The following is a 27,126-nucleotide window of genomic DNA, read 5'->3' as shown; positions in this document are numbered from 1 at the left end:
AGAAGAAAGTGCAGTTGATAGGAGTTAAGGATATGGGAGGTATTCAGAGCAGTGGTGGGATTCAAATTTTTTTATACTGGTTCTGTGCACATGGCTTGGTGGGTGTGGCAGGAAAAGGATACTGTAAAATCAGAGGTGGTATTTGCCGGTTCTCCGAACTGCTCAAAATTTGCACTACTGGTTCTCCAGAACCTGCTGAATACCACCTCTGATTCAGAGACATATGCGTGTGCACACACACATGGACCTGATTGCACAATATTTTCTATGCAAGTGTCTGGTGATCCTTTCCCATATCCTATCAACAGTCTTTTAAGAGAATTAGAAACGTATAATGCTTTTCTAAAGTACATACCTTTCTCCACAATTTATTGTATCTAAAACTTTCAGTGCAAATATCTCTATATAAAAATGGATGTGTGTTTGTATGTTCCAGCATGACTCTGGAACCGGAGCTTGGTACATAGATGACTTACATTATGTAAACAAATACCTCAGTGGGTGTGTGCACCTTAAAATGGATTCTACTGTACTGAATTTGCCATGATAATGGCTTTACAGTATTCTAATACTCCACAAGGGTGCTCCCTCTCAGCCCTCCAAGGAAACGTCAGGCAATTGGCCAAGTGCAATAAAAAAGATGAAACACCAATGTAGACAACAAACTCCCAAGGAGAGGAACTGCGACACTGTGTGAGAGACAGTACAAAAGCATGAGTCCCAAGTATACAATTTTCCTGTCTAATACAGGATTGGGATAAATAAATACTCAGGCAATGCCGGGTTATCAGCTAGTTTACAATAAAACTCTATCACGAACGTTTCTGACTTGGAGCTTTCTTTCTGAGGAAATCTTGGGGAAATGTACAATATTTTAAAACATATATTTTTGTGTGTAAGATTTAAGATTCAAATTCGATCTGTTTGAAGAAGTCATTCTTTACTTTCAGACATTACTGGAAGTCTTCTGTTGATCTAACTGGATCATGGTTTTGACTAAATATAATGCAGACTTCCATTACTACACTGGAATTAAGTCTCATTGAAAGAAGTTGATTTATTTCCAAATGCTATTGCACACGAAGTACAATGTTTATTGAATATGTATTTATTTAGCTCCATTTATGTATAGTAGTTATATCTTATAGTTTGTTGGCTTTCAAAAACAAAATAAAACAAGCAAATGATATTAAAAGCTGAAAGAACATTTGGTGTCATAGAAGATAATGCTTTGACTTTCTTTTTTCCGGAAGTATTTTAATTTTTATGAAGATGTCTCATGAAAATGAGCTCCAGTGTAAACATAACTTTATATCAGCAGAGTACAAAAGCATTAAATAACTGTAACATCCAGAGAAGAATCCCAACCATCAATTAAACATTATTGCATAAGCTGTTGAATTATTCAAACTGTAAAAGGGACCTCATTTTTAAAAGTGTAGTTATATATCAAATACTATTAGCATGGAATGTTATACTTCTAGTATATACGTCAAAAGAATATACTGTATTGCTCCTCATTGTTCAATTCTGTGGCCATTCATACCAAAAAACATTGGCTCATTAAAAAAAATTAAATCCAAATTAAACTTTTTATGAAACTAAACAAATATATACTCATTCTCTTTCATCATTCATTTGAGGTTCCAGGCTGGAAGACATATCTGCAGCTTTCATATCACTACACTGGATCTTCTGTAAAGTCATACATAATAGGGCTGAATGTAAGAAGTGAAAGCTGAGTTTTGGAGAACCTGCTTATTCCCTTGGTGAAATTTAGGTTTGGATTGTGTGTCAGTTGGAATCCCACTAGCATTTGGTTGCCCAAAAGCTCTGAAGAAGTGGCAAGTCTTGCAATTGCCCTATTTAGGTAAACTAATATGTTTCACAAACTGAATGCCTACTATCAGTAGAATAGAAATAAATATTAACAGGTCCACACCCCAGAATATTTAATTACTATTTATTATCTACTCTGATCTGCTTCTTTTACTGGTTATGTTCAAAGGTGCCAGCACCATGGATAAGAACTCTAACATAAAATGTAAACATAAAAAAGAGAAAAAATCCTCTTACAACTTTAATTTCATTATTTATTATTCATACTATTTATATTCTATGTTTTACTAAAATGAATATCAAAGCAGTTTTCACTAAAACTTTAAATGTTGTAATATAAAAATTTGAAAAACAGTAAAAAGATTTTAAAAAGATGAACATTATTAGAACCAGAAATACCACTAGATGACAGAGAAGAAATGAAGAAAACGCTTCTCCTTTGTTGAAATCTAGTGATCATCTGGATCTTTTCAGCCCAACCTAAGTAGGGAAGCTAGCTAAAGGACAGAGCATGCATTGTTGCCTTGAGTAAGTGTGACTGAATTCAGCAATATGATGCACCTTTTTGAATGCATAGGTTCAGCTTGTAATATTTATAAACATGTATTAAAAACATTCCTTCAACTGCCTTGCAACAGTTTGCTTTTATTCAGAGATGCTAGTAAACTTTAAACATAATCATATTTAATAGTGCTATCTGGTATTTGGAGCAAGAGCCAATTTTCAAAACGTCACAAGCACATAGCCTAAAACCAAAATAGTGCATTACCAAAACAAGGGGAAGAAAAAGGTATTAATTTTTTACAAGGTATGGCAGGAAAGGACACAAGATTTTAACTATGATCTCATTATAGATAAAACTTGTAAGCAGCAATTCACTGGAAGCTTTCTGTAATATCTTAATTAGCATTTTTTCTAATAAATCTACCCATCTTACAAGTCTGTTCATGCCAGATTTTAATCTAGCCTATTGGGAAAAGTCTGACATTGCATTAGATGCTAGAAAGCTGCTTTGGAGTATACAGGTGTGCAAATATAGAATCTATCTGAAAAGTTTTAATGGAGCTGCATGTCATGCATGATCACATGTTGGTCACAAAGGGCTTCTTTGAAGAGCTGGCAATAGATGCTATGTGTGAACTCTCACATACAAAAATCTTTTAGGAAGCAAATCTAAAGTTATAGGAAATAAAGTTATAGGAAATATAGAAACAGCTTCAAAGCAAAAAGGGAAGAGGGAAAGTATGTATTTCCATTTGAATGTTTACTCATTTTTTTTAAAAAAAACATGGAAATCTATCATAAACAACAGTAACAATTTAAAGCCTTGTTGTCACCTCATTTATATACCATACTAATAAGGTTCAAAGACTATCGGTTAATCTGCAATTTGGCAGGTTATACAATTGCTGCTCCTTTTTTTGGTGGTGGTGGGGGAAATCAAAGCTGTATTTATCTATATTATCCACCCAGGATCATACTGATTATAACTTTTTAATTTTTGTTTCTTTTATTTAGGCCTGCTGCATGGTTGTTGTTTTTTTTTTGGTTCAGCTGGCATGATGTTAATGGATGATATTTAACATTAAATAGTTAAGGAATCATATTGGACAAGTATCCTCCTGCGCTTGTTGGTGTTAAAAACTACTGCATTCATTCTTCCATTAAGAATATTTTGAAGAAGTATCTGAGCTTTTTCCAGTAGCATGCAGAAAGCCACTTAAAAAGGCCAAATTTCAAGCTAGTTTTAAGTGAAGCATTTTTATGAGCTTGTCAGATGAGGTTCATTAATTCCAAAGCGTAAGAATTTGAAGAACTGAAACTTTACCTGTGTAGCTTGTCTTCAGTACTGGAAGCCTCCTGTGTGGGGCATTAATAACAGTGAAAACACTGAAAGGGAATCAAACTGAATTTGAATGGTGAATGTTTAATGAACCATTTCCACAGTTCTAGCTGATGCATCAAATCAGTGTATCAGTGTTTTCTCTCTCATACACACATTGCCTTCAATATTCTGTACATACTGCATTCTGTACAATAATGTCTGAAAATATTTTAAAGTACTAAATCACTCTGCTAGTGATCTTCAGGTAGCCATAGAAGAACCCTTTAGGGAAATGTCAACATGAAACTGCTGCTTTATCAAAAAGTCAAACTGAGTTCATATGACTTGGACAGAGATAACAGCTCTCCTTAATTCAAAGACACAGTCCATCATTTCCCTGTATAGTTCTCACCCTCCTTTTTGCATTCTAATATCATTCAACTCCAAATTATATCTTTTAAAAAGTATACGAATCTTCATTTGGCTTTTACACACTTTCTTTAGCGAACACAAGACACCATATGGAGCCTGCTCATTGTGTGCGTGTAATGCAATCTTAGGGATTCTTGCTTGTTCACTGTTTGTTCCCATTTGGTTTACATATGTTTAATTTTCCAATTGAACTTCTAGTGCTTTGTCATTCCTCTGTGAAAAAGACTCAAGATTCAAGATCCCTGGAAAGTCTCCTGGGTGGATGTTTGTACTTCTAGTCATTGAACTAGCTCTCCCCCTTTCTGTTCAATCATGTCCAATTCTCGAAGACTGCTTGCCATTTTATTGCAGGCTTTATCAAGAAATTAACACCAGGAGGCCGCTTCAAAGTGATTAATATAGTAATCATTTTCCTATGAGAAGTCTAGTAACATATCCAGAGAATAAATCTCATATGTAATGGGGTAGGAACAATTTCCCACATAAACAAGAGACATTTGATGTAGCATTTGAATGCTCAAAAGAGATCTGTTAGATGGGTACATGTCACTTTCAGAGACACAAAACAATTTACTTGTTCATTCAATTCATATAGCCACCCATCTTACTTTTATGTGACCGTAGGTAATGTACAATTAAACATTTTTTTAAAAAATAACACAATATAAACAAACAAACACCATAGTAGCTGAGCCTAATTGCCCAGAAAATCAGATTTAAAAAGACGATGTTCTGTATTGCTACTTTTAATTGCTCCTGTCATTATGATAACAGATTTTATCATGTTTATGCTACCCCAGTAATAATAGTTGAATGGCAATGTTGTATGGCTCTAGAGAATTTCTTTCCCCCTTCTTTTGTTTTTTTTCCCCTGTCTTCTCTTTTTCTCTCACAGACATACATATACACTTATTGTTATGCTATGCCCTATCTTTTGCTGTCTGGTTCATGAATTATGTGTCTGCTTCACATTTGTGCCTTTTGCCAGGGTTGTTTGCTCATCAGAAGTTTATCATTTTTCATCAGCTATATGATATATAGTCATTGTGTTCAGCAGTAGCCATTCCCAAGCAGAAAACAAAATCTATAGATGTGATACAGAATTTAAATCCCTTTGAGACCACTCTGTTTGGCACATCAAAATCTAAGCCTGACATCAAATGGCACCTAACCACTTAAATATATTTGCTGGCCTTGACAGGCATGATCTATTACCTATGCACTCATGACCATAGTACCATGAATTAAATAATAGTAGAACCCATACTGAAAATATTCTTCCTACCTCCTCAGAAGTCAACAATACATTTAATCTAAGCCAGACAGAACAGACAGTATACACATGTATATAAATAAATTTACTCTTTATTTCTCCAAAAAAATAAGGTTTAATTTGAGATATTGGTTATCTTGTTACAACTAATAGATTGCTTTGCTGTAGCTTCCAATGTACAATACAGATGATGGTATGTTAATTTACAGAAAATGTGCTCTAGTAAATGGATAACATTAAATGGAGAATTAAAAAAAAAACCCTCTGCTTTAGAGACTTATATTCTGGCTTGTTTAATTTCTTATTAAAGGGAAAGAACTAAGATTGGCAGAAATTGATGCAAACTTAACAGGCTGCATTTGAAAAGCTTTTAAAAGAAATTCCCTTGAGTTCTGCCATGAAATATTATCTTTCACTTATTTCTATGATCTGTCAGCCAGTATCTCTTCTGATCTCCTTTTCTTGTCCAGTGCAATGAAGCCTGCATCTAGGCATCCCTTCGCCAGATCTAACAAGTCCGAACAGAAGATAGTAATACAGATCAGCCATGCTTTTATATTACAGAAGCTGTTCATTGGTTTCAAATACTGTTTTCATTGTACTAAGGTGATTAGAAGAGAGAGCAGCTGACAGAACTGACTACTGTCAGAGAAAGAGAATATTTCATGGCAAAGTTCAAGATAACTTCCCTTAACAGCTTGTTGAATGGGGTCTGTATGACAGCAACTGAAGGAACTATGCAATTTAGGTTGGCCATTCAAGTACTCCATTTCTCCCACATTTCTCCCACCCTATTAATATTAAATACCATAATGTATATCCTTCCATTTACATGGCTATTGTATTATTGAAAAGGATAAGGAATGCATGTAGAACATAACTTCTAGGTCACTTTCTAAACTGTTTACCAGCAGTGGATATAGAGTTTGGAAATTTAGAATGGGACAATCCATGTGGAAAAAATAACACAACCAGAAGAGACTGGAAAAAAATCTCTGGAAACTATGATTTTGGGGGGCAGGAGGGTGAAGGAACTAAGATTGTAGATAGTTTTTCTATCAATGGAAAACCATTACACAAAACATGGCACAAAACTCTGAAAGTTAACAATTGACTACGCCCGTGATGAACCAAGAAGGACTTGGATTCTATGACAATGATATGCGCTTTCTCCAAAAAGGACTCCTGGGATGAATTATATACATATTACAAAACTTGGAAAGAAAATTGAGCAAGTGCCTTGTGATATCATCAGAAACATATTAAACTAAAAGAAAATGGAGACGATGGAAATAAACAAACCCAGAACAATCTGTAGCCAGGCAGAACACAAAGGGGGGAAAATGGAAACCAAAATAGGGACTCAGAAATTTTGCAGGACTCAGGTGTTTCTACAGTGATACCAGGAGTATGAGAAATAAACAGAGGGAATCAATGATTCTAGTTCAGGAAAACAAATGTGATAAGACAATCACTCAGGGGATGATCCTCATGATTGGCACACAGCACTGGAATGTTACAATTTATTTAAAGGAACAGAAAAGGTGCAAAAAGTACATCACATATTAAAAATAAACACAGTATCCTTGTACAGAAAATCTGGAATCAGGATAGCATCATGTAGTAAGTATTTCAGCATGCATAAAAAGGAGACAGAAACAAAAGTAAAATTAATAAGGGAATTTATTACAGATTGCCTGAACAGGCAAATGATACAAATAAAACATTTATGTATCAGATAATTAGTCTTTCAAAGAGTTAAAGAAGAGTGATAAGGGATTTCAGTCATCTTGACATCTACTGGGAATATGCCAGAGAAAGAGATCCCACAAATTCTTGTCATCTGTTGTTGATAATTTCATTTGGTAGAAGTGGAAGATGGGTCAAAGGAGCCTACTATCCTGGAACTAACCTTCACCAAAAAGGGGTCAGGTCAATCTCTTTCACCACCTAATCTATTTTACAGGGTTTTTGTTTTAAGGATCAAATAATGTAAAAACCCCATTTAAGCTGCCCTGAGTTCTTCCAGAAAAATCAGAGCATGAACTGAACTAATTAAGTAGATGTGCTAGCTATAACCATATTTTGTCAATGTAAAAAGTTCAAAGATGATAAATCTGAGCTTAAACTTGTTGAGAGCAAACTTGGTATTTTACTCCAACTGAATTAAAGGTAGGCATAACTACCACCACAACTGTAGCCCAGCTGTTTTTTTTCCAGGAAAAAAAACTCTTCATGGAAACATTCAATATTGAACACACAGAAGAAATGATTTGTCAAGTGTAGATGCCTTTATTAACCTTTAGCTTTAAATGGTCCAGTTAATTGGCATGTGGCTTGGGTCAAAGTTAATGGGAAAATTCTACAAGGGGGAGTTTCTAACACGAGTCAATGACTAGGGCTGTCTTTTCTGTTTAAATGCTTTAAACAAGGGGTGACTGAGATATAATAATCTCAGCTTGAGGGATATAATTACAGATTTTCATGCAGACTTTGATAATTTTCAACAAGATAAATTGCTGGCAATTATAGACTACACAGGACAGGTGGCTTACATTCTGCTGCCTTGGAAAAATATTGCTTTGCTTAAGCTGCTTGAAGACATTGACACATAAAAAGCAATTGTTTGAACTTCTTTAAAGAAAACAAGCCATTGTTGCTTTTAAACATTTTATAGATAGATACAGGAGTCACATTTCACATTATTGCAGCAAAAAAGTGATTTTTTTGGAGCAATATCTAGATAGACACTGAAACTCTTTGGTAGAATTGAACTAATGACATATACAGTATTTTAGAAATCATTTATCTCACAGGACAAGGAATCAGTCAGTAAAGCATATCTAAATACATTCATCCCAAGTAGTCTAAATGTATTTTCTTATCTCAAAAATTTCAGCATAAATGTCAAAAGAAATAATATGCCTTATCTTTTGGAAGAAATGCCTGCAGTTTATTCTGCACAATAACAAAAGCAACTTTATCTCTTTGATTATTTATGGGGAAAGTATCCTGGGTATTTAATGCAGATATTATTGCTATGAACCTCAGCTGGATCAGATTCTGTCTGGTTTTCTTCCTGTCAGGAGCTGGATGTACAAACAAGGTTGGATAAATGTCCAAACATTGGTGTTATTGGGAATTCTCCTCTCATTAGGTCTTGAATGAGGACAAAGTTTTAAAGCCTTATTTCTCATGCCATTTTGCTAATCCAGCCCCTCATCCTATTATTAAAAAAGAAGTAGACATATCAGCCCAAATGCATGAATCACTTTTTAATTTGAACCATGTACCTCTTGTGATCTCTTTTTTCTTCTTCTGACAATGAAAAAGTTATAATTAGTACACCTCATTTGGAATACTGACCTTATATGGTTTGGGATTACTACTATTGCACAGTTCCTTGGAACTGGGAGGGCAAAGAAGGGAAAGAAAGAGTATTGGATTGGCCAGGAATATGTTATGACCCAGGTGGTCAAGGCAAGGCAGACCTCTGGAGAGTTCTCTATTTCTCTTTACAAATGTTCCAGCCAAAGGGTCTCATTGGTAAGGCTCCATCCCCATGCGACCCTGAAGGCAGCCACTCAGTGTCCCAAAGACAGCCTTGATAGTACGAAGAAGCTCACAGAGTAGGAACATGCTCACAGGGAAAGGTCTAGGATTCCAAGTCAAATCCACAAGGGAGAGTCCAGGCACAAGTCAAGGGCAATTCTCAGGACAAGAAACAGGTACCATCCAAGAAACAGTTCCAAAGGCACAGTGAAGCAAAGGTCAAACATAGGCCACAAGAGAAGGGCTAGGTCCAAAACAAAATGCAAAGAGCAATCTTCCAACGAGGCAAGGCAAACAGCAACATGACAAGTCAAACAAATAATTTTTCCTGGCAAAAACTAACTCGCCATAGATTTTCCTTAACTTACTCTCCTCCAGGTGTTCCTTGTGAGGAGGGATGGGGCAACCTCCTCCCAAGTAGCCTGGCAGCACTTCTCTGGGCTTGCCTATGCTCTCCTCTCCTTACCCTTAGATTGACAGCTGGAGTAGGCAGCTGTTCCTCATCAAAGGAGATTGGCTGCCTATGAGCCCCACTTGCTGTCAGCAGGCAATCTCCCCTTTGTCTGTGCAGGCAGGCAGTTCTCCATCTGGTCAAACACCTCCTCCATGCCTGAGAGGCCTGAGACTACATTGTCCTCAGCAGCTCAGCCCCTGGTATGCCTTTCGGATTGTCCCAGTTCCAGTTCCTCCTCCTCCGAACCGAGCTCTGATGGGATCATGGTAGAATGAAAGTCAGAGGCCTGGTTTTCTTCAACTACTTTTAGAAGCTAATTTAATGGGTGCCTGTAGCTGACTATTGCTTTTGGAGAGTCTGGGAAAAAGCAAGCTAGTCAAATTTTCACTGCAATATGAAAATAATTATAGGAAAAACCAATGGCAACTTGAAGTGTGAGTAATATGATTTATTACCAGATTTATATAGCTGCCCATATTATAGTAGTAGTAAGAGCTCTGGCTAGCAAACAAAATAGTAACACCAACAAAACTCCCAAACCAAAAATAAAATCAAGAAACCTCTGTAAAACATTCACAAAAACTCATGGCACCCCAGACTAGTACTTTCCCAACATCTGAATACCATGAATGTCTATTGTGGACCTCACCCCATTCGTAAGGGACGTGCATAAGCGCACCAACTTGCCTACCGTTCCTGTCCTAATCTTCCCTTTTATTTGTATCCATTTCATGTATTCATAGTCATGTTTATATTTATACATGTTATCTAATACATGCTTGACAAAATAAAATAAATAAATAAAATAAATTATGCTGCATTCAAGCCTCATTCTATGCTAGTGTTTTAGGAAGTGCCAGCTCTATGAGGCCTTCCAAAAGGCAAAGGGGCCTGCCAGATTTCTGGGGAAAGGATGTTCTAAGGAGAAGCTACAGAGTAAATGCAAGTTCCACTAGATGACGCATTTAAGGGAAGGGATCTGGAATATGCCACACCTATCTGATCTGGTGGGACAGGAAGATACCCAAGGAGAAATGTCCTTCAGATGGTCTGGTCCCATGCCATTTAGGGCTTTAAAGGCGATAATCAGTACCTTGGACTGCATCTAGAAACCGGGAGTCAGTGCAGCTTGCACAGCAGTGGTATAAAATGGACAAAATATGGAACAGCCATAACTTCATGCATTGCCACATTCCAGACCAGTTGTAGTTTTGGGATGGTCTTCAAAGGCAGGCCCATGTAGAGTGCATTACATTACTCCAACTGGGAGGAGACCAGGACATGAGTGACTACAAGCAACACCTCTGGAATCCAGGAATAAGCTATATCCTAGCAAAAGCTAAATATGAGTACTTGCCAACTATTATGTGTTTACTATAGTTGTTGCATCCTGGGCTCATATGATCACGATTTGAAATGTTGCCAGCCTGCTTATAATGACCATGTGATTCACTTAACAATTGTGATTTTCTTAACAACCATTGCAAGAAAAAGTACAACTCACTTAATGACTACCTGACTTAGCAACATAAATTCCAGTTGTGGTTGTAAGTCAAGGACTGCCTATATCTACAAAAGTTTAAGTGAATTGGTTTATATATTGTTTGTACAATGCAAAGTACGCACCCTTAAACCAGGGGTGTCAAACTCGCAGCATCACATGATGTATTGTGACTTTTTTCCCCTCTACTAAACCAGGTGTGGATGTGGCCAACGCACGATGCATCTGGCCCACAGGCCATGAGTTTGACAGCCTGCCTTAGACAGTAGATTTTGGTTATAGTAAGAGATAACAAATTGTCACTTGATTCAATGTTTACTGCCATAATAAAAATTCCAAACTACAGAAGGGATTTTTTTATCATCTTGTTATTAACTTATGGTAATTTAATTTATGTTATTGGAGTGTGTTTTTAAAAGAAGAAAATAAGCTGGTTACTATATTATCTCAATATAGTAATGAGCTGATTTTCTTCTTTTAAAAAATACAAACCAGTAGCATGAATTAACTAACAGGAGAATAAAAATTCTCCTATATTTCATTCCAGTTCCTTCTTTTACAGCAGAAAAGCTAATTAAAATATTTGGGAAAGCTCGGGATAAACATTATAGGGCGGGTAGATAAGGGGAGCCTGAACAAAATTACCAACAGCAATTTTAGCTCCATATATGAATTTGATTCAATAATACATTATATCCATCTACTAATCATACGACATCTAACACTTTTCAACAAACGCAGTAATATGGGCCAGAAAAAGGTTATGTGACAAAAGGGTTAAATTGCAGGGCTGACATTGCAGTAGTGAGATTCCATTTTTTTTTACTACTGGTTCTGTGGGTGTGGCTTGGTGGGTGTGGCAGGGTGAGGATACTGTAAAATCTCTAGTCGGAAGTGGTATTTGTGTTGTGGTTAGCCGGCAGCAGGTGCAGATGGATGAGGAGAGCGAGGACTCTGATGAGGGGTTAGGACCATCAGGGAATTGACTGCTGCCTTCAGAGATTGTGGGGGCTGGCAGCAGTGATGAGGTTCCTGAGGAGCCTGTGCCAAGTACATGTGCATGAAGGATTGCTCACAGGAAAGAACAATTACAGCAGCACAGGCGACTCAAGAGTAAGGCTGCAAGATAATGAGCCCTCCCTCAAGAGGATAAAAGCCAGGTTTGGAAAAACGTTCTTTGCAGACAGCAAAGAAGCTCTGAAACTCAACTGGTGGACATATTAGTTCGTGTTTGGAGAATTCTGTAAATTAGTTCTTATCTCTGGATTTTTGGTAATCCTGACAAACAACTTGACAAGGCTCTTTTGTGTCGGAGCTAATTATTGGAAAGCAGCCTTTTATCTGTAAAGGAACAGAATTAGTTATTAAACCTTAAAAGGTGGGGACTGCTACCTTTGTGTTTACTCTTTGGGAACCCAGTTGGGTCAGAACAATTTGCTGGTTCTCCGAACTACTCAAAATTTCTGCTACCGGTTTTCCAGAACTAGTTAGAACCTGCTGAATACCACCTCTGTGACATTGGAAAGACCTATGTTTATATCCTCATTAGATCATGGGGTTCACCAGATTTTCACCTTAGGATCAGTAGCCATTATTGTTGTGTGGATACATGAACTAAGTTGAGCCACTAGAAAAAAACTGGGATAGCAATAAGACATTGTGTAATCTTTAATAATTCAATTTTTTTGAAAACACTGCATACCAATTAAGTTCAAAATTTGTAATAATATTTATTTTGGTGCTTATCAAGTCAACAAACATATTAATCTTAGCTGAGGAGATGATTAATACATGATTTATGAATGCATAACGCTGGCAGTGGTCTGCAAGCTTTTGAACAACTGCTCTGTCCCCTTACTCCATTTTAATATGATTTTTAGTGCTGCTCAAAAGATAGCTTGGGTTCCCTCTGGTGGTTGATTTAATTTGTGGCAGTCTTCTACAAAAGATGAAATCTTATTAATAATGCTTGAGCTTTACTGAAGCAGAAAATAATAGTAATATTTTTCAAAATATTTCAAAATTCTGTTTACATTACCAAATCATTGTTTTACTATCTGAAGTGTAGGTGATGCAAACACAAACATCAGCACCAGAAGGACCAAAGTTACATCATATAGCTTGCATCAGGCTTGAGAATGCATGATTCTTACATAAGTATTCAATACGCTATATGATTTAGAGCATAATTTCTCAGAAACATGCATCTTATTCATATTTGAATTTCTAGAAAGTGAGATTATAGCTTGTACCACATGTTAATATTTTACAATAGCCTTTCATTTATAACCATAATTCAGCCTGCAATTCAGGTTATAAAATGTGACGATCATTCAGCAGGTCATCAGGCGAGTGTTTCTGATTTTATGATCTTTTTTTGGCTGTCAAAATGCTGTGATTATAAGCGAGCTTATTGTTCAGTATAGGGTGCTTTTTGATAAAAATAAATGCTTGTTTGTGATAAAAATGTTGCAAATCATAGTCATGACCATGCAACACTGTAAATGGCTATAAATTTTGCTGAGCACCGAAGAGACAGTCATATGGTTATGGGCTGTCCTTTGGAACTTCAAATCTGGGTTGTAAGTACCTTTTTCCAAGGCCCGTCGTAACTTCAAAAAGCCGCTAAACAATCGGTCATAACTTGAAGACTACCTGTAAATTCTCACTATATTTCATGCCTTTAATCTTACCTGTAAGAAGTAATTAGACTTTGGGTGCAATTAAAATCAATTTTTTTCCCAATGCAAAATTTTATTTTACCATTTTGTGCACAGCACCTAAAGATAACGTACATGCAAACATCTCATGCCCAAATTATATTTCATCTGTACAAAATCCTCAAAATTATCTAACATTAAAGAAATTTGAAATAAGTTTAATAGTCCATTTTTACGGGCTTAATTTAAAACTTCATCAGCTCAGTGCTTCTTCCAAGGGTTCATCAGTAAAAGATAATCATGCCATCAGTCAGACTGAACTTTCTGATATGCATAGTTTTGTTGTATGCTGCCCAACAAATTTGATGAAATAATAAATAAATACTCTATTGTGGCGATTTGGATCATTCATAGTCTTTCTATTAAGAAGTTTTCCTTTAAGCCTTATGAAAAATGGAAAAGAAGGTATTTTGAATTTTTATGTCCAAAGCAAGCAATATCGAACTTAATACATCTTATCATCAAGAGAGTAAAAGAAATGGAAATGGGCTGATCACATAACAAGAACTGACGGCAGGTGGACCAAGGCAGTCATAGAATGGATCCCATCCATGAAAGAGACCTAAAACAAGATGAATAGACAACATCAGCAAGTATTGCGGATCCAACTGGCAAAAGAAAGTTCAGGACTGTATAAGTTGGAAACATGTGGAAGAGGCCTTTTTGGAGATAGATAGATAGATAGATAGATAGATAGATAGATAGATAGATAGATAGATGGATGGATGGATGGATGGATGGATGGATGGATAGATAGATAGATAGATAGATAGATAGATAGATAGATAGATAGATAGATAGATAGATAGATAGATAGATAGAATTCTTTATTGGCCAAGTGTGATTGGATACAAAAGAAATTTGTCTTGGTGCAAATGCCCTCAGTGTACATAAAAGAAAAGATACATTTGTCAAGAGCCAAGAATCATAAGGTACAACACTTAATAATAGTCATAGGGTACAATAAGCAATCGAATCATACTAGGAAATAGTCAGTATAAATCATAAGGATACAAGTGACAAAGTTAGTCATATAGTCACAAGTGGGAGAGGATGGGTGATAAGGAGTGATGAGAAGATTAACAGTAATAGTAGTGCAGACTTCGTAAATAGTTGGACAGTGTTGAGGGAATTATTTGTTTAGCAGAGTGATGGCTTTTGGAAAAAACTGTCCTGTGTCTAGTTGTTCTGGTGTGCAGTGCTCTGTAGTATCGTTTTGAGGGTAGGAGTTGAAACAGTTTATGTCTGGGATGTGAGGGGCCTGTAAATATTTTCACAGCCCTCTTTTTGACTTGTGCAGTATTCAGGACTTCGACTGAAGGCAGATTGGTACCAATTGTTTTTTCTGCAGTTCTAATTATCCTCTGAAGTCTGTGTCTGTCTTTTGGGTTGCAGAACCAAACCAGACAGTTATAGAGGTGCAGATGACAGACTCAATCATTCCTCTGTAGAACTGTATCAGCAGTTCCTTGGGCAGTTTGATCTTTCTGAGTTGGCACAGAAAGAACATTCTTTGTTGTGCTTTTTTATGACGTTTTTGATGTTAGGTGTGCATTTTAGGTCTTGTGATATGATAGAACCTAGAAATTTAAAGGTCTCTACTGTTGATACTGTGTTATCATCTGTATTATAAGAGGTGCAGTGGATAGACAATGGCTAAAATGATGGTGATAATGACATCTTAGTTCACACAATCTTACACAAGAAGGTGTGTGTGTTTGAGTGAGTGTATGTGAGAGAGAAAGAATGAGAAATACCTTAAAAAAAAAACCTAATGCATACAAATCTCTCGCTGAAGAAAGTTCAAGGGAGGATAGCAATGAGCTGTGGTTATGCAGTACTTAGAACAATAGGTTAGCATTTTAAATTCACACTACATTCCATGTCTTTAAATCTTACCTGGTAGTTGAACCCATCTTCCTTGCAACCTTATGGTCTAATAGTGTAAATTCTATCTAGCTTCCACAGTTATTTTATATATAGAGAGAAAGGATGTCAGGAAGGAGGATTTTTGGAAAACAGAAAATGAATTCTGTTAGTTCAGCAATTACAGTTGTTTTCCAGGGGCTATGGGTAGCAACACTATGCCAGAGCAAACTCTTTTGTCATGCTTAAAATTTACTTATTAAGTAGCAGCATGTATTTTCTCTGGAAGAAATCCCAGAGGATCAGCATAATTATGGGAGATACATCATAACAACTCTGTTGGCTGCCACTATACTGAAATCCCCATTTCATAAAATGATGTACTGTTCCACCCCACAACCCAACCCTTTAAGTAAAGCTTTTTAAAAATGTATTTTACATGTATTGCATATTTATTTATAAATATTTATTGCACATTTATAAATATGGCAGATTCTGAAAGTCACAAATGACTATGGCAAAAAGGTTTACTATGGAATAGGTACAGTAAATGTAAATGTTTGAAGTAGGTAAATCTTGCTAAAAAGCACAAGAAATGTGTTACTAGCATGATAGGAACTTGTCTTCAGATCAGGAGAACAGGGAAGAGCCAAAAGCATGGCTGGACAATACTGGGACTAGTGACCCCACTCTGATTTTGATAGATCCAGCAAGTTCACAGAACCCTTTGTTCACACCCACTGAAATAACTCAGACTTAAAATGTTTTGGTGCTTAGTCTTAATGGGAAACCAAGACTTGTGAACTGACCTTTGCAGTTCTGAGAAAGGCCAAAAGGCATGGAAGCCAAGAGACTACCCTATGCAACTATTGCTTGATGAGTCTCAGCTGTGCATGTGAGGTTCAGTGTGCTTTATTTACTCTGCTTATTTCTGCTTGACACCCCAAGCCTAATATTGTCATCCACACAATAACAGGTGCTGCTTTCATTATTATATAAATTTTTGCTGCATCCTTCACATTGGGGAAGTAAGAAGTAAATTCAATTTCATGTTTATACTTTTAATAGTTCTCCAAAGTATGTGGGTTTAAAATGTGGAAATATCCATAGGGAGATATTCTTTGAAAGCCAATTTGGTGCAGTGGATAAAACACCAGGCTAGAAACTGGAAGACTGTGGGTTCTAGTCCTATCCTAGACACAAGGCCATCTTACTGACCTTGGGCCAGTCACTCTCTCTCAGCCCTAAGAAGGAGGCAGTGGCAGACCACTTCTGAAAAGCTTGCCAAGAAAACTTGAGGGATACTCTAGACAGCTGAAAGGAATCAAGGCTAACTAGGAGCTCTCTCTCCATCAAAACTTATTTTACCGTAATTAAATATATATATTTTTCTGGCTATGTCAGAAATATAGTAACAAATGCAAAGAGTGGAATGGCTGCTGAGAATAAGAAATAATAGGAAATGTTACTTATGTACTTCACCTATGAAGTAATACCATATGGCAGTCTGGGTGAGTTGAGTACTTCATATGCACTTAATTCAGATATTAAAGTTGCTTAGCTGCATCACTGCCTTATATATATGAAATGACAAAAATGCTTTTTCAGCAAGATAGCAGAAAACCTGACCTTATAACAGAAGTTTACAAAGCTCCCAATGTTTAGGGTGCCTAAAGTATTTATTCAAATGCATAGGTAGGATTCATGCTAGACAGCTATTCCTTCACAGCACAGCACAGCAGAGTGCTATCTATGTTGTGAGGTTTACAAAAGATCTCCATTCTGTAAAACATTTTTTGGAACCTTGCAGATATGATGCAATGCATAATATATTATCAAGAAATTTTGTTGTGAATCTGAAATTATTTTGTAGCCCAGAGTCTTAGTTTATAGATAATGGAGAGTGATAATAATGAAAAATGAGTGATTTACCTAACAGGCAAATCTCCAGTTCCTGCTAACTCACTGTGTAAATCATGGAAAGATTATGATATGAATATTATTCATTTATGCCAATAGATTTTGAATAGACATTTTTTCCATTTAGATAAGGTGTATTAAATATACCAAGATATGAAATTAAAATTGATTAATGTAAACATCTTTTCCTTTACTTTTACTATATATTTGAAATTAAGCTGGTTAAGCCCCATTGAGTTTAACAGAACTGAGTAAACAAAGCATTGTGCACGTTCATTTTTGTTAGTATTTACTGTATTATTTTTTGGAGAGTATCAATATTTTGTAGCCAAACACTGCAAAGGTGATGTTAAAATAATTCCTAGTATCATATAAGAGCAAAGAAAGGCAGTTAGTATTTAATCAATTAATCATCATAGCAAACCTTTTAAAATCAGGCATACAAATTTGCAATCAGTAATAAAAATCTAAAACAGAAAAATGTGAACATCTCCAAGTCCTATAATCTTTCATGGATTTTATTATTTCTTTTCTTTTTTCTGGTTTGTGTGAATAATATACTTTGAAAGTGACCTTAATCTTTTGGTATTGTTGTATTCCTATCGATATGTGCAATATTCAGAGAGATTAGGAATTAATGTTTAGTACCTCTTCAGAGATAATGTAGCACACATTTTGCCTACCTTTGAGGAGCAGGGTAAAGACTGTGAAGAAGCAACAGAAGTTAAGATCCAGTAGAACGGATATAGGTAAGAAAATGTCTTAAGGTAAGATCTCACAGCTATAGTACCCACTCTCCTATCCTTCTGCAAGAACCTAAAGCAGGGGTGTCAAACTGGCGGCCCATGAGCTGGATGCGTCATGCACAGGCCACGCCCACCCAAGCTCTGTGAATGGGGAAAATGTTATGAAACATCATGTGATGGTGTGACACCCATGGTCTAAAGACTTGGCTCTGCTGGTTACCCTAAGGTCCACAGGGGAAAATGTCATGCTGGAGGCGGATGCTAGATTGATGGCAGAATTCACCTTCTCTCCACTCCCAGCTCTCCATTCATCCATCTTTTTGTTAACATATCATTCTCATTGTGTTGCTTTTTCATTGTTTTATTGTTCTATTATTTTGCTTCTGTTCTGGGTATATTTGTTGCATTTTAATAAAAGGTGATAAGTTGGTAAAATTGTTTATATTGTAGTGATGAAAGACATTTCTTTATATGTTTTCTTTTTCTTTACTATATTCTTATTTTTTTCTTCTCTGCACTTATTTTACATTTTTTAGTTTGTATTAGTTCTTATGTTTTAGTTGTAAGGTTGAATAATACTATGATAAAAATAGAAAAAATAATTGCTGAGAACAAAGAATTAAAACCAAAAAACCAAAAAGGATGAATTAATTCAATTTTAGAAACAGCATGTCATTTTAGGAATAAAAGGAAGGGAAAGGATGTTTTTATTCATTTTAATCATTGTTTTATATTTATGACTGTTCATTTTTATTTGCTATGTTTCAGTTTATTACCATATTTTTATTATATTTCATTCACTATAATAAAAATGAAAAATAAACAAAATTAAAAATCATATAACCCAGAAACCCTTGTTGGAGTTGGTTAAAAAAACTCAGGAACAGAGCAAAAGGATATATATCAAGATATATAGTGATACGAGTGCCAATTTAAAACTAAGTTGGGAATCCAGATTTTTCTCATTCAAAATCCAACGACAAATAGATTTAAACAGCAGCTCTATGATTGCAGTGTTGTGATAGAGCTTTTTCTCTCCATTCAATTGTGTCTGATTCTTACAGGCTGCCTGGACAAGTCCTTGCAATTCTCTTGGCAAAATTGATTTGCCATTGCCTTCTCCTTCTAGTTACTCTAGAGATAAAGTGACTGGCCAAAGCCATCACTGGCTTTGGACCAAAAGTGGGACGAGAACTTCTGGTCTCGTTGTTTTCCAAGCTGTTACCTTAACAATACAGCAAAGTGACTCTTGGTTATTATAGTAACATGTAGGAAAATAAAGAATTAACAAATCAAAGACTTGTGTTATATGACATTTCTTTTTTGAAAGAAGGCTTCTGTAGACTATTATTATACATAGCTCAGTTCTGTTTTGTCTCGGAAATCAATCTTCATGTTAACTTCCAGTCATGTCTCCATCTGCCTTTAGACAAGTCATTTATCTCAATTTAAACTAGTATTATTAAAAGGACATGTTGTGCTACTAACAACTGATGGAAAATGTATATAACATTATAAAGAAATGATATGAATGATTTTACATAATGATTGAAAAGTAGGGAGAAATTTGTATATAATATAAATAAAACTGGCAGTAAACATTAAAACAATTGCTTCTGATTTCAGATCAAGTAATATTTGAAAAACAATGGGTTACAACCAGTTGGATTGTGCTAAATTAAAAACCATTTGCATAGTGAAGCTCTCCATACAATTTTTTTCTTTCTTTAGGCCCTCACCATACCTTCCCAGACAGCTCTCAGATCCACTGTACTAATTTGGAAGATTATTGTGCACATAAAACTACCAACTTTTTAAACAATGTCTCTATCTCATTTAAAACATATTTACCTATGATGTAACGTTTGGGGATTTATTGAAAAAATAAAATGATGGATGCAAGGCAATGTAACAAAACATGTGTCCTCTTGTGTCCAACATGAATAATTCACTAAACTCATTAATAAAGTTGATTACCTTCAGTGAGATGGAAATGCAATTGAGTTGTTCAGATTCCAACCTAATGGCACTATTGTTACAAAATGCTTCAGTGAGTAATCTGTGTAAGTGTGACTAATAAAATGGACTGGTAGAAGATATAGCAAAAACAAAAGGAACTATAAGTAGTCTTCACCCTACAACCACAACTGAGCCCAAAATTTATGTTGCTAAGAGAGACATTTGTCAAGTGAGTTTTGCCCCATTTTACAACTTTCCTTGCCACTGTTGTTAACTGAATCACTGCAGTTGTTAAGTTAGTAACATGGTTGTTAAGTTAATCTGTCTTCCTAATTGACTTTGTTTGTCAGAAGGTCACAAAAGGTGATCACATGACCCCAGGATACTGCAGCCATCCTAAATATGAGTCAGTTGACAAGTGTCTGCATTTTGATCATGAATCCACAGGACTGCTGCAGTGATCATAAGTGTGAAAATGATCATAAGTCACTTTTTTCAGTGCCATTGTAACTTTGAACAGTCACTAAATGAACTATTGTAAGTCAAGGACTACCTATACTTCTCCATACAGTTAAACTATGAAATTTGTTAATACAAGGTATTATAAATGACATCAGTAAGGATGGCTTTAGAAGGTTATTGGAGAAATTAGAAGAAAATAAAAATATCAGCATTTATACTTGATGGTATTCTGCTTCCATGTTTAAGGGCAGCATATTACTAAAATGAAGCTGGTAGGGAACAATAGCTGACTTTCCCATAGATATCTGACACGACCTCTATCAACATCTTTTGGTACTTTATGTGTACTATAACAATGTTATATACTAGTAAGTGGGATTTAAGTATTATAATTTGCTATTTGCTAATTTTTATGATTCAGTATGGATAAATGTAAATTCAGACATGGATAGATTTGTTGACACAGCCTTGCTCTGAAGGCTTCAAACCCTGGGAAGGTATAGCAGCACTTTTACTTCTTTTGAAACTATCATTTGAGGTTATTCCATGTAGCCTGGTACATCAAACTACATTCTATTTAGGAAGGTATTCTATAGCTATAGTTCTGCATTCAGGTAGCTGAGATTAAATGCCTTAAACTGAAGAATCTAGTTCCAAGCAGCTAAAGTTTATGTCTGTTCAGGAGCAAGAGCTTAAGGCAAGATTAGTAGTCACGTCTCTCCATTTTTAGTATGATGTCTTAAACCAATAAGCACTTGAATTTACTGAGGATTGTTTACATATAAGATAATTACTTCAGTCTCCTAGGAATAAGGGTTTTAGGTTAGCCAGATTCTGGGATAAATGGAATTAAAAGAAGAAGATGCAGTTCGAAAAAGAATAATTAACAAGAGTTCCTTAAAAAGTTTCGTATTAAAAGGAAGCTGCAGAAAATTCCACTGAAGAGGGGGGAAAAGAAAGAAAAAAAGTATCAAAAACCAGCACAGTTGCACAAAACAAAGATCTGAAAACTAGAGAGTACTGTATACAATGTAAATGAAAAGGGAAACAGGTTATAAAGTATATATAGGTAATGTGGAAATGGTATCAGAAACATTTCCCTATTTGTCTTATTTCATCATTTCTTCTTTAAACTCACATAAGCAGCTAAACTCAGTTAAAAACAGTCTTTACTTCTATGATACTTCAGCAAAAGACATTGCGTTTCATGTAGTAAAATGTGCTAAAGGAGAAACATAGCCCATGCTTCACCAGAAAATGGATGTGATGAGAATATGCTCTAATTTATTTTTTTACTGCCATAAATTTATGAAATGTCCAATTTTCTCTGAATCCTTTAGTTTTCAACATTTGAAATGGTCCATGATCACGATGCCCTCCTGTTTCCATCCTCAGTAAGGCACATTATGATTACACACTCCTAGCTTCTAACTATAGAGTCAGACATGACTGAATGGATACTATCATCATCAACTTCAAGCCATAGTGTCTTTCTACACTCAAACGGTTCTTAGGTTTGTAATTTCTTATGGACAGAGACATTACACTACTTGATATACAATGTCACATTGAAAAACAGATGTTGGATTTCTCTTCCTCTTAGCTGAAGATTTGAACACACTCTTGTATAAGTTCTATAGCAGCATATTTAGTATCCTATGACTATCACTAAGTATTGTATCTTATGATTTATGATTCATGTGTTTTTATAACTATGTTCATGATTTATCACTTGTTGCTTGTATGTACACCGAGTGCTTATGTATAAGAGACAAATTCCTTGAGTGTCCAATCACATTTGGCCAATAAACAATTCCATTCCATTCCATTCCATTCACAAATGTTGTTTACTGTTGTAGTATATATTTATAATCTTGAAATAGGTCAGTTTGTCTCTGCTATTTCTTACTTTCAACAAAACCAGGGCAGGGTATTTTTGAGTTTATTTCTCAATTTTCTTCTTTCCCAGGACTAAGTCATATTTTATGAACCACTTCCCTCCTCCCTCCTCCCTTAATAGTTCATTCATCCTTTCCCCATTCCCGGAGCCAAGTTTACATCCCTTCACCACCATTCTTCTGAATATAGGATTAGTCTGAGAAAGAAAGGACAACTGATATGTACGAAGACTAATGGCAGTGGACACAGGTTTACCGTTGTTCTGCAATTATGCTAGCCCTGCATTGAAAAGCAGCGCAAAGAACAACTGACAGGCTTGGGGAGAGTTGTTGCTGCTTGACTTTAAATTCCCCTGCTTCCTTGATGGTCAGCTAATACTCAGGCTGAATCAAGTCTCTCTGAGCAGGATAGGAGGGAGAGTTTGGTCTGAAAGAGCCGGACTCTCCCAGTGCTGAAAGCAGAATGGCCCCAGGGGATGGGGTTTGGTGTTGAGAAAGGGGTTTTTAACAGTGGTACACATAAGGACAACTATAGATATAGCCTGGGATATGAACATGAGGGAAGACAAAAAAAAGTTTGTGCCATGGTTAGACAAACTGGGATCTCAAGCTCTCAGCCCAGAATTTATATAGTGTCCATCTGACTGTAAGATCTCTTACACACTCACTCACACACATTTCAAAACACAACTGTAGTAACCAATAGAAGATGACTTGAAAGCTGTGGGATCATCCAGCTGCTTATGGACATTCATGCCAAAGCAGATACGAACTGTAGATTATTCCATAATCCTTTGTTTAAGATACAGAGCACAAAAAGGATAGGAGGTCAGGGATCAATTTGCGGGAGGGGTGAGCGGGGGGGGGGGGTGAGTAGAGAAGATGCGCCCACGCTTTCACATGTCTCGCGAAGCCTAAGCACCAAACTTGCCAGCCCACTCCCTTGGGGAGGACTCCCGCCCTAGCGTTACACTTGCTGCCATTCGCACAAATGGTTCTTTCCACGCGTTAACCGAGCCTTGGCAAACCCTCTGGTGGAGTGGAGACGAGGGTGATTCCACCTCCTCTGTCATCCCGGAGAAAAGCCTCCAGCAGTTCCATCGGCGCCCGAGGAGAAGCGCGAGAGGGAGAGGAGGAGCGGTAGGAAAACCGCGCGGCCAGGCAGGGCGCAAACATCTGCGCCGCGCAGTGGGTGCGCGCCTTTCTGAGCTTCCTTTGACAGGTGGAAAAATGCGCGACTCGACCGCAGCCGGGAGTTCGAAGGGCTGAAATCGTCCGAAACTAGCGGCGCTCGTTCTAGCCGGAAAGCGAAACTAGTTCGGCCCATACGGAAGTTCTCGGCGGTTTAAAAAAAAAAAGCAATCCTGGTTCGACTCCAAGAGCAGCTCCTCACGCTTTCCTCTCCCTCCGCTCAACTAACCTCCAAAGTTGCCTAAAGACGAGGCTGTAGAACGGCTCCCCGCCCAGCCTTTTTATTTAATGTTAATTATTACGGAAAGCTCGTTCTGCTGCCCGTTCGCAGCTTCGGCACAAGACGCCGTCGACAGGATTTTGCACCGGGACGGTAGCGCCATGGACGTGACTCAGGCTCCACCATGAGCAAGCGGCGTCCGGCTCGCGGACCATGTCCCATGGTAAGGCGAATGGTGCGCCCTCAGCCGCGTCTCCATATCCGAGAAGGGCATGCGCCCTGCGCTCTTTTGGGCCGGCCAGGCATCGACCGACGGACGGACGAGCGAAGCGCCTTCCCCACACCCCCCTCAGCCTGCGACCCACCTGGCTTCTTCCCTGCCCGCGCCGTCCTCGGCGTACTTCTCCGCAACAGCTTCGCCGAGTGTGGTGTCAGGTTTTTGCGGGCTTCCGCCTCGCTTTTATCCCCTTAGACTCCCGCGGTGCTTTCCCAATTTCTAAGAGAATGAAAGTGGAAGCGCCTTATTCCCAGCAGCTCTGGGAACAAAATACCCGGAATGTCCGGAGGGGAAAAGCCAAGGCAATGGGACAGAATGTAGTGGGAAGAGCAAGGCAGGTCGGAGCTAACCCTTGTCAATAACCCTCGGGGTAGGGTTGTTGGGGTTTTTTTTGTTTTTTGTTTGGCTCCCGTTTGGGAAGCCTCCGGCAGCTGCACACCCAAAATACCGAGAAAACCCACCTCTTTCCGACTCTGCCGGGCCAAGTTCCAACTGCTGCGGCGTGGGTTCCGCAGACCGAAACTGAATCGGGGCTTGTGTACGCGAGCCCTGCATTGAAAAGCAGCGCAAAGAACAACTGGCAGGCTTGGGGAGAGTTGTTGCTGCTTGACTTTAAACTCCCCTGCTTCCTTGCTGATCAGCTAATACTCAGGCTGAATCAAGTCTCTCTGAGCAGGATAGGAGGGAGAATCTTTCGCGCTCTTTTTTTCGGCTTATCTATCTTCTTTTCGGCTTGCCTTTTTGTCTTCCTAAAGTAAAAATGAAATAAAATTAAAAGGTAATAGCGATGAAGCTGATATTTCTAAGGCAGTCACGTTTGAGATGAATTTCCGATAGTTAGCAATAGATGACAATTGTGATAAGTTTGAAATAGAAGCCTGTGGTTTTCCATACAAAAAAACCCCCCCACAAACCCCAAGAAAACAATAACAGATTTAGAGTGGATCTGTAGACATACAGAGTTTGAGCCAAGATCAGGCTCCCGTGGAAGTTTTGCAAACAGGTAGCCTGTTCTTTTCAAATGTCAAATAGAAAAATGTAACTGGATCTGAATTGCCATTATCTCAATATAATCCCAGTAGTTTTCATTCCCTGGAATGTTTGCTAAATATTTTAAAAAGTGTTCATTTTCTATTAAACTATTATGATAGAAAAAACATATGTTTTATCTTTGCTCCCATTCTTTTAATAGAAGCTTAATCTCTGGTAAAGGGGAAAAGAAGCTTGCAATGCCTACTAAAATCTAGGGACTGCCTGCTATCTTCCTTCTGCTAGGCTTTCCAGAAGTCATGGGTCTGAGCTGAAACATGTTTCAGTTTCGCTGAATAAAGGTTGAATGAGAAGTATAAAACTGCCAAGCTCCAATGTTTGCTTTGAGTTCCCAGAAATCATGATTTGAACTATGCCCACTGATTCAATAAAGCTGCCAGCTGATGGCCAGAATACTGTATTGCAAAGGTATATATAAACTGTGGGTCCCCATTCATTTGCCATTCATTCATGGGATTTCTGTGTAACTTGGCTCCTGCCAGCTTTTTGCTCAACTGCATGTTTATTACCTGCTCATGAATTCCTAACCCCTCTGAACTGTTGACCTGGTTGCAAAAATAATGTAAGGAACTAAGGTACTGCTTTGGAGCAGGTTGAAATTAAGAATTATTTCTAGATGTGCTGAGGGTTGTGTTAATGAAACAGTACCCCTCCACACACAATGACTGGTATTGTAGTAATGATACAGTATCCTCCCCCAATGGATTACCCAGTCAGAGTGCTGTCTTCCTTGGTGTCCTCGCTTTTTTATATACAGCTAGTCCTTGATGTATGAACAGTTAGGTCCAGAATTTCCATTGTTAAGCAAGGTGGTTGTTAAATGAGCCATGCCTGATTTTACAACATTTTTGGCATTGGTTGTTAACCAAATCACTGCAGTTGTTAAGTGAATCACACGGTCGTTAAATGGCTTCTCTCTTACTTGTCAAAAGTTGTCTGAGGCGGTTGCAATTATCATAAATATATGCTGATTGCCAAGCATCTGAATTTTGATCAGATGACTGTGTGGATGCTGTGATGGTCATAAGTGTGAGGACCAGTTGTAGGTCCCCTTTTCATTGTCATTGTAACCTCAGTTACTAAATGAAGTATCAGATGACCATGGGGGTGCTGTGATGATTATAAGTTTAGGACTACCTGTTTACTTGTAGTGCCTAATGGAATATAAAATGGGGACTTTTTTTTCTGAAGCAACAATTTTATTTGGGCGGAAGGGTGAGCCAGCAAAGAATTACCAGTATGTATCTTCTAAATCAGCAGTCCCCAACCTTTCTGGCTTAGTGGGAGGGGAAGGGGGAATGGTTCCCTGTGAGTGGCAGGTAGGCATACCCCTTACACAAGGAGTACTTCATGTGCAAGCACGAGGGGAGCATCGCGTGTGAGTGCAAGTGCCTTCTGCTTGTGCAAAGGGAGCTTTGCATGCATGTGCTCAACTGTCTCTTGCACAGTCCAGTCCCAAATGGGCTGTGGCCCAATAGTGCCCCATGGCCTTGGGATTTGGGACCCCAGTTTAAATGCTACATAGGAAGTTACAGCCTCATGTGTTTTCAATATGTGCAGCACAACATAGAATTTTTCTCATTAAATCTGGATTCTACATTGGCTTAAGGCATTATGTGGCTCATTTGAATTTTGGGGGGCTGGCCATTTGTGGTTTATTTAATAAAAGTTGGTTAAGCAATGGTTAGTGTGTACCAGAAGAAAAATCAAAACTATATTGATAGTATTGTCATTTTTATTGAATCCTACTATTGTATTCTCCTGCAATAAACATTGTATGTTCAGATATTCACAGAAATACAAGGCCAGGATGCTATTCAATCCACTGCTCAGAGTAGGAATTCACCCTAGAGAATCCCTGACAGGTGGCAGGCTGGCTAATTGGCTTTTGCTTCAAAAATTATTGTAATCATTATCGGCTGACACTGAACTTTTTATAAG

General features: G+C 37.4%; 2 protein-coding genes across 5 annotated transcripts in view; one reads left to right on the top strand and one right to left on the bottom strand.

Annotated features, from left to right (window-relative positions):
- The window catches only part of STMN2 (stathmin 2), a 176,957-nt gene extending 152,601 nt beyond the window's left edge, over positions 1-24,356 (bottom strand). Inside the window, exon 1 of the mRNA XM_087931438.1 lies at positions 24,224-24,356. The gene's annotated coding sequence lies outside the window, so the exon portion shown is untranslated. The remainder of the gene's footprint in view (positions 1-24,223) is intronic.
- The window catches only part of IL7 (interleukin 7), a 29,406-nt gene continuing 25,716 nt past the window's right edge, over positions 23,437-27,126 (top strand). The window contains exon 1 of one of the 4 annotated variants that reach the window (XM_087931435.1): positions 23,437-24,081. In XM_087931435.1, the coding sequence (XP_087787561.1) occupies positions 24,072-24,081 (10 nt within the window). In that variant the 5' untranslated portion in view covers positions 23,437-24,071. Of the gene's footprint in view, positions 24,082-24,149; positions 25,594-27,126 lie in introns of those variants that run through there. The other 3 variants (XM_026706054.2, XM_087931433.1, XM_087931434.1) reach the window with 3 other exon arrangements.

The sequence above is a fragment of the Pseudonaja textilis genome, chromosome 3, assembly GCF_049901715.1.
Source record: "Pseudonaja textilis isolate UNSWEBS1 chromosome 3, rPseTex1.2, whole genome shotgun sequence".
Classification (NCBI taxonomy): domain Eukaryota; kingdom Metazoa; phylum Chordata; class Lepidosauria; order Squamata; family Elapidae; genus Pseudonaja; species Pseudonaja textilis.
The sequence above is the reverse complement of the archived record's forward strand: the minus strand, read 5'-3'. Positions and strand labels throughout refer to the sequence as shown.